General features: G+C 45.0%; 1 protein-coding gene across 1 annotated transcript; it reads right to left on the reverse strand. All coding sequences in view use genetic code 11, as the record gives it.

Annotated features, from left to right (window-relative positions):
- Positions 1 to 3138: 3138 nt before the first annotated feature.
- Positions 3139 to 3534, reverse strand: EGR_08292 (hypothetical protein; the record flags this gene model as incomplete). Its single annotated transcript, XM_024497541.1, has 2 exons — positions 3139 to 3246; positions 3439 to 3534. The coding sequence occupies 2 exons, from the start codon at positions 3532 to 3534 to the stop codon at positions 3139 to 3141; spliced, it is 204 nt and encodes a 67-aa protein (XP_024348019.1).
- Between the last annotated feature and the right edge of the window lie 5317 nt (positions 3535 to 8851).

Consider the following 8851-nt stretch of genomic DNA (forward strand, 5'->3'; position numbering starts at 1 on the left):
TGGAAAGAAAGTGGGTGATTTAGCTAACCTGCCTTTAAAAATCTTCGCTAATGATCCGGGCATAATGACTCATCGAAACACCTCGGGAACCGCTTTCCATTTGAAAAGAACCACTTCAGGTGTTAAATGGGTAATTTGATCAATTCACAACAATTTAAGGAATTCGGTTTTTTTCATTCAAAAATGCGTTATTATAGCCAAATATCAAGTCACCATTTGTGGGAAATACAGTCAAGGATAAAGGAGACCTTTAGATCAACAGTTCGGTACTTTCTGGATTTTAACTTCAACGGGCTGGGCTGAGTGGCACGCCCCCTTCCTTTTCTTCCAACAGGGTATTCCTGTCAGTGTGACCGTCCGCGCTCAGACGACAAGTCTAGAGTGGAGGGATTTGCTGAAGCACGTTGTAAAGCCTCGGTTTCTTCCCATCCATTCTTCCCTAATCAGGCGAGATTAGATGCTTTATTTTTCTCTTACCTCCCGGTTGGGGTCCAGGAGGCATTATTCATACCTGAAATCTCGTGTTTTTCTTATTTGTTAAATGAGGAAGACCTAAAACCCTCTTAGCAGTCCAGTCTAGCTGAGCAGGTAGCATAGGCTCTTGAAATAAGGAAGAAGGAAGGCGATGCGTACTCGCCTGACCTGAAATGAACCTTCTAGAACGGGCACATTACCTTCACCCAAATCTGTTTACCATTCTAGGGAGGCGTGTTTGTTGTTTCCCCTCTGGTGACCTTGAAGCACTTTTTCATCCTGAAATGATTCACTCGGAATACGCTAATCTTCCGCCAAATATGAAGGAAAAAAGGTAAAAACAGATGCATCTTTAAATGAGTAACCCTTTGCTAGGATAAATTAAAAGCCCTAAATCAAATTGGGAGTCTCCAAAACCTCACCCACAAAATGAATGTGTGATGGAGTGGGCAAAAAAGCATTTTTTTTACATTCCCGTGATTTATTGAGTGAGGGAATCAATCCGGTTATCCCACTAATTAGTGCTCCCTCCAACACTGGCATTTAAAACGAGCCCTGAAAGGAGGGGATTTTGTTACCTGCACTTTGCAAATTGCCCTCCTGAGTGATTTTCCAACAGGGCGGATGAAAAACAGTGTCCCATGGGACATACTAATTAGCCATTCCGCCACATCCTCCCCTCCACCCCCCGCGCCTTCTTGTCCCTCGCACTCAGCCCTGCATCGGGTTGCCAACCGGCTCTTTAAGACATGAAAAACAAACAAATCACTTTCACATTCTTCCTATGCTAGTTGGACACTGCAGAGGGAGCATCATTAATTTTACCCGCTGGGACAGCTGTTGATGAAATCGGTGGACACCCCCCTTTAGCCCTCTAGTCGAGGACACTCCAAACCCACTGCTGACTTGCAAGAAATGATATTAGAGTCCCTGTCTAGATGTAGCCTAATCTCATTTCTAAAATAGCTTAAGCTACAAGTGTAGTTTTTATTTTATAGGAACAAGAGAGCCTCTGAGTTATTGAAGCCATGGCCGGTTTGCTTTGAGACTATTTAGAAATGTAAAACACTTTTCCATTTTACGATAAAAAGCATTTTTTGGTAGAACTTTACAAAGCAGAAATATAACGGAGCCTAAAACTTATTTTACACCAAATAGCTTTTAAAAAAGCCTCCAAATTCAACGTCGACAAGTTAGCCAATAAGAGGGGGACAACATCGACTGCGCAATCGGTGATTGGACGGTTATCCGTAAAACCTTCTCCCCCAATCGGCGTTGCGGTAAACGGTAAAAGGGGTTTATATCAGCTAGCAAAACCAGTCAATATTTGGGGGTATGACTCACTGCCTGTGGGTGACTTAAATACTCAGTTCACCTCCGTGTTATTCCAGCCTTTCTCATTAATAATTCAACGCCAAAATCAGTCACGCCAGTAACTGGAGGCAACAACGCTTTGGAGAGAAGGGTGAGAATGTCCCAGGAACTACCTGAGTAGTCCTGATTTAGTTATTTCGAATCCATCCTTTCCTTGGGTTCCCAAATTAAGTAGAAGAGGCGGCGTCATCATCTTGAGGGTAGAATTGACTTAAATTTATTTTCCAATTATACACGTCTAGAATCACTAGTTAGCAATGCATGACCTCGAGGCCTCGATACTTGCATTCGATTAACTTTGACAACTGAGTGAGCCCGAGGGTGGTGCCACCACCTGAATACACTGGTATTTACACGGATTCGTCATCCACCAAGGTCCGGTGTTTTCATTGACACCCCTACCCCCGCCCTCCAAGTCACGTGATGCGGCCCTCCATTATAAACATTTTGCGTGCAAATCCAACTTCATTACTTCTTACTGCGACAGCGAGGCCATCCCGTGGGGAGGTTGTCGGAGGGTCCTTTTTACTTTCCGTCGGAGTCAAAGGAATTTTTTAAATAAGATTTCTGCATTTTCAGGGTGTTAGGGAACCCACTTGTGGATAGGACTCCATATCAGCTCAGCGGAGATTATTCGAACCGTGTGGAATTAGTCATGGTGGATACAGAAAGATAATAAAATTTGGATGAATTGCAAACTCGGCTTGTGATTTCCCTGGTCCAGTCATCAATGAAGAGGCACGCTCAAAGACCGTTAGGTTTTGAGATTATTTCCCAACCATATTCATATTTACTGCTCTTGGGAGTTGAAAAAATTCAATCATCTTCATTTCTATCAGTGGCAGTGCCAGGTGCTGTTGCGTTGAAGTCCTGGAAGTGGTGATTCCTGAAAGACCATGGGAATCGCTATTCTAGGAAATCTGTTGCAAAGTCTTAAGGAACCCGAAGATGCCTAGCAAATTAAACAAAGCTTTGACATTAATGACGTGCAGTCCTTATGTGGATGTTCACCTTTACTGTCTTGGCTGTCGTCCATCTCAATGGTTAGGGAGGTTTTTCAATTCCCCTTCTCTCTGCCTAGTAAAGATAAACAGAAATTGCGGCCCTAAAGATAAAATAAAGATAAGGCCTTTTTTCACCACTGAATGCAACAAATAAACTGATTTATAACAGGCAATTCAAGATGTCATGGGGAATTCAAGAGTTCCTTGGGTGTAGGCATGGGAACTCAAGTCACCCACTAAATTGGGCTGTAGTTCAAACGAATAGGGGACTTTGAACTTAACGCACCTAATCACCACTACCGCAACTGACAGTGTCAGTCACCTCATCTTGATTCAGCATGACTGGACGGTACTGCCTGCACCTGCCCATGCGACTTGTGCCGGCCATCATTTGCTAGGAGCAGGACACACCACGGAAACATGTGTAAGAGTAAAATCTCCGCCTTGACTTCAAAGCACCTCGTATGTTGATGTACTAGGGCAATAGGCTAACCAATTAAGCGTGACAAATGTGTGAGGACAGAGAGAGCGAGTGATGGAGGCACCTGGGGATGAAAGGAAGATGGTCCAAAGGGAAAGGCGGCACTTCAGATGGGGGGACACGCATTAAGCCTCGCATCCGCGGTCCAGCACCACTAGCAGCGCTGGCCAATTTGTAGTTCGCGTAGTCAATTGATGACATGTGATGTGGGTACTGTCACCACCGTCACCGCTATACCACCGTGGTGAACTGCGCCAACCTGAATGCAGCCTATGGCAGACCTTGGTTAAAACTAATGCCTGATGGGGGAGGGGTCGACTTTCCACTTCGCTACCCTAGCCAAGAATGGTCAGAAAGGGGATTCACTAATTCAGTTTTTCCTTCCTGTTCAATTCAAATGTAATTATTGTGGTGTAAACCGGTCAACCACGCCTGTCTGAAGTAATTTTTATTGTCAATGCCCTACTTTACATGGGAGCAAAGGTTCCCTTTTCCTAATTCATGTCTAGGGGTATCACTGTGAACCTGTGCCTTCCTTTGAGGTCACAACTCATGACATTTATTGAGCAGGGCCGTGTCGTGTCAGGATGACGAAAACCGTTGAAGTTGCTTTCAACAAGTTGAGGGAGAAGATATCACGTCCGATAGGCGGCGAAGGGACACCGAAACAGAGAGGATGAAATAAAATTGGGACCTTTGCTTTAGCATACCACAGAACCAACTAAAAAGGTTATGGGATACTTTGTAGATTTTAGCGTATGTGGCGTCTAACTTCCCTTTCTTTAGCCCTACATGTAACGTCACACATATGTGACAGGTGTTCTCTGTCGGAAAAGGGACGGTAGAATCGAAAAATCGAGCCCATTTAAGACTTTCGTTATTCTTGTTTTGAGGGATAATTACACTTAGTTGTCATGTAACAATTATTTTTTTAAAAAATAAATGTCACTATTAGGAGTAAAGCATCCGGCTTGTTGTGACTGAGTTTTAACTAATACTCACGTATAGAATCCTTTAAAAAGGTCTACAATTAAGGCAATGGACACTTAATTAATCACTTTTTACTTAACAGTCAGTCACTGCTTCCGTTTCTTTAATTGAGAAGGTGGAAGTTTAGGGCTGCAACTCTAGCGTCCCGTAGGGTCTCAGCGAGGTTCCATTAAAGGCGCAGACATACCATTCACGCAAAAGGGCAAGCAGGATGTCCAAATCAAATTGGCCATCTGTGGTTATCATGGGAGTTCTTCCTCTCAACAGATGAACTGTACCCACTAAGATCAGTGTATTTAACACCCACCTCTATCCCAATGACTAGGAGTTAGGACCTACGACGCTTGACATTGCTTCGGCCTGAGGGTCAAGAGGTGGGGAAGTCAATTTACCTCAAGCATAAGTATTACACATATGTCGAAAAACAAGTGATATATTTTAGGCAAAAGATCAGGTTGTCCGTGAACTGGTAAATGAAACAACTGTCAAGGTCTAACGAGTGACAGTTGGGATACCGTCGAGTGGTGGCACACATGGAGTATTTATCTACTTATTCTTCTGCCGCTTTCCAGCCTTTAGATATTTGAGCAGACACAACCAGTTTTGACACTTCAACTTTTACGCATTCGATAAATTGAAGGCTTTTTCCTTAAGTAGCAGTTTCACTTGAGCTCCCGCGGACCTTCAACTAAGGCTGCCTTTACTCAAAACGAGATAAAGGAAGCATAAAATTCATCTGAGTACGACATTTAATTGACTCATTAAATGTCTATTACTCTAAATGGAATCATTTTTTCGGGTGTTCGAAGAAGAAATTAAAAACTTCGTCTTTAATCTGTAGGCCATTTCATTTTTAACGACCAGTGAATTAAAGAAGACACTAAAAATTCCTTACGTGTACAATTTTTCTCTAGAGAATGGACATGTGAAAATCTTAATCATACCCAAACACAAACTTTGACAATTAAGCTTCAACAAAATCAGATTTAAAAAGGAAATTCATTCGACGGATTAATTAATACTAAGAGGCATTGACGCTCTCAGCGACTATTGGTTAGTCAGCCTCCAATCAATGAGCTGCTCTAGTTATCGATCGGATTTTCCACCAATGCATTGTTACTGGGATACGCACGTTGACGTTGCCAGGACCACTCAATCAACGTGACAACTTCAGAAATATAGGTCAGTCTTCCACTCTCCACTTCTCCATTTCGCTAATGCTGACGATTTGGACGATGGGGAATCCCTGCCCATCAACTATCGTCCATGACATAATTGGAGGCGGCTTGCCCCTGCCACCAACTTCCACCAATTCGGTAGTAGATGCCCTTTTGCACCAAAAAAGGGAAACAACCAGCTCCATCCCAACAAATTGCAAACTGAAATAGGCGTTTAAATTGTCCCATTTCGAATGCATTTGTGAAGCTCCACCCTGCATATTGTTTCGAAACTGATTCCACGCTTACAGTTGAAATGCCAAAGTGATGCATTAAAATGTCAAATCTCATCTGATTTACTTGCCTCCTGCCACAGTAGCCCACGTTTAGATGACTGTGCAATAGAATGGGATAGAATGGGATGGATGGTGATGGTGATGGTGATGGGAATGGAATGCCATCAACTCACTCCATTCAATGGTCATTGCACTTGACCTCATCCAAGTGGCCACAGACTTGTGTGTGTGTGTGTGTGTGTCCCACAGACACTTCAAGTGGAGGACACATAGACCAAAGCACAGCAGGGTAAAATGATGGATGTTCAGGGCACAGACATTCTGCCATTTCCCATCTCCCATTTTAGCTGCCCACGCTGTCGCGTTTCCCTACCCATCGTGCAGTTTCCACTCCCACTGTCATCATTGCTTGTATAATTCATTAGTCACAATGGGTGCCACATTTGCTGCAATATCTCACACACACACACACCCACACACAGTACTGACCCCTCAGGAGACTGCATTCAGTGGCAAACTTTCCCTAATTCCCTCACCAACTCACCATTCCTCAGCTTCGTTTGCTAGTGACAAACGCACAAATTTGCTTCACTCACGAGATCCCTTGTGTCGAATGCACATCTCACTTTCGCTGCGGTCATTGGCAACCAGAACCAAGGATTCGCCCCCAACCACGAGCAGTTTTCAACTACTTCCAGTGTATTCCGCATTTACAAAACTGGCTCCTCTTATTTCTCCTCCACCGTCACGCCGTCAATGCGCAATGGAGACACGCACACTGATACCGATTGAAGACCCAAAATCTTACCATGTCTATGGCTTCTCATCTCTTCTCCTCTCTTCTATCACTTCTCTGACATATTTTTCACTGAGGGGCAAGATATGCCGTGGAGAATATGGTGCGGAACCTATGCAAAAATGGAACAGCTATACACTGATGATGGTAATTCCAAATGCACTTCAGATAGACAATAGATTACCAACAATCCTCTGCATCTTCTCCTTCATTTTCTCTTTTAGTTTGTCCATGCAGCTCTCTCTTCTTATTCACCTCCACCGACGCCTCCCTCCCTCCCTCCCTCCCTCCCTCTCACTCACAGCAAGTGTATCTTTCGGGTCCACATTATTCAGTTCCTCTTTCCTATTCACGACTTGCTTTTAGCATATTTGTCAAGTAGTCCACCCAATTAACTTCTTCACTTCATTTTCAATGCCTACAAGTGTTCAACAGCTTAGCACGCAGACCTCACACGCAACATCACATCGCATCACACCCACTGGATGGCTTCACATCCACCGCCAAACTGCCCTTTTACTGCACACATCTGTCATCTCAACACACCTTCGTTAACCACCCTCCTATCCATCAGCTGCTTTAAACAGCCATCTTGTTCTGACCTCTGGGTCACTATCAGCGAATGCGTGTTTACGCTACGCAAGGCACCACAGTGAATTCACTCAGTGTGCTGTCACAGAACCCACTCGCACAGCATTGACTTAGCTTACTGTCACACTTGGCATTGAATGGCTTGTCATGCAGTAAATTGAATGGGAGCCACAGGAAGGCATGCCTTTCCTCACACAAGATTCACTCTTTCCTGCACTCGTCAACAGTGCCACAGACTCCAAACTTGAAGGTCACTACTTTCCAGATGCATTGCAGTTGACGTCATTCACGTCGAGACAGCCAAAGGACAGGCGGTGTGTTTGATCCCTCCACACGTCAAGTGGTGACCACGTGTATCTCACTGAATCAAACAACCACATTGCAAATGCATCCTGACAATTTGGATCGTTTCCTCTGACACCTCCATCACATCGCATCGACAGTAGAACGGGAAGTCGAGTCGTCTGACAGGTGTGACAATTCAACTGCAAATCTCCCACAAATCCCCCTCCCCCCTTTTTGTGTGTCAGCCAACCTTCAATGCGGACACAATCAAACGTTATTTTCACTGCAGTTTCGGTTGCTACTGCCATTCACGACATCATTGGCTGTTGGTAAGCACTATCCCAATCGTCAATCGTGAGGTGGCAGTGGTGATGAGGGAGGTGTTGAAGATGGAGGTGAATTAAAAGGTGCCTTTGTTGGATGAGCATCACATGTCAGGACAGGATCACCATAAATGCCAACCTAACATGAGCTCGGTAGAGGAGCAGTGGAGGTGAGCGCTCATCTTTCAACCACTTCAACTACCCACTGGCTGTGGCTGTGCCCCCACTCACACTAGGAAGCGATCACCCTACCAACAGGTTTGACAATACTGTGGCAGATTCACATGAACCCAAGGCACAACTGCCATTCGCCTTCCCTCCACATCCACCGCACCACTAAGTAATGCTATCTCCAGCTCTTCACCTCATGCCCAGGTCACCACATCCATCACAGCCTTCGTCCCTCTTCCGCTGCACTAGAAGTGACGTGAAAACTGCCCCACTTTGGGTTGGCACAGAATGCCCCTTGGTTTCTTACTTCACCACCACAACATCGGTCTTTGTGCTGACACCCCATCCTCATTTCCATTCTCCCGTCACCTGTCAACCAGTAATTCAACCGCCCTAAATACCTTTCCTCTCCATCTTCATTTCTCCCTGTTTGCATTCCATCTTCCCACCGCCACCGCCACCGCCACCACCACCACCACCATCATCACCCTCCTAAAGGCTACTTGTAGCAAGCGAAATTGGCTTGGAACAGCGTTGCTACTTTTCCCTTCTATTCCCAATCCAGTCTCTTCCATTCGTCAGGCTTGTAATTCAATCCACGTGTGCAGTTAGTCAAGTGTCCTTGTTAAACCAACTGACGCTCTCTATGCTTCACACACCTTCCCAGTGCAATCGCGAATACCACGCTTGGCTGAGATGGCTGAGATGGTAGGCAGCGTTTTGCACTGCGATCCCCTTGCAGTCTTCAGCTTATTCGACCCACTTCTGACGAAGAAGCAGGAGATGGTGTGTGTGTGTGTGTGTGTGTGTGTGTGTGTGTGTGTGTGTGTGTGTGTGTGTGTGTGTGTGTGTGTGTGTGTGTGTGTGTGTGTGTGTGTGTGTGTGTGTGTGTGTGTGTGTGTGTGTGTG

The sequence above is a fragment of the Echinococcus granulosus genome (assembly GCF_000524195.1).
Source record: "Echinococcus granulosus chromosome Unknown EG_S00102, whole genome shotgun sequence".
Taxonomy (NCBI): domain Eukaryota; kingdom Metazoa; phylum Platyhelminthes; class Cestoda; order Cyclophyllidea; family Taeniidae; genus Echinococcus; species Echinococcus granulosus.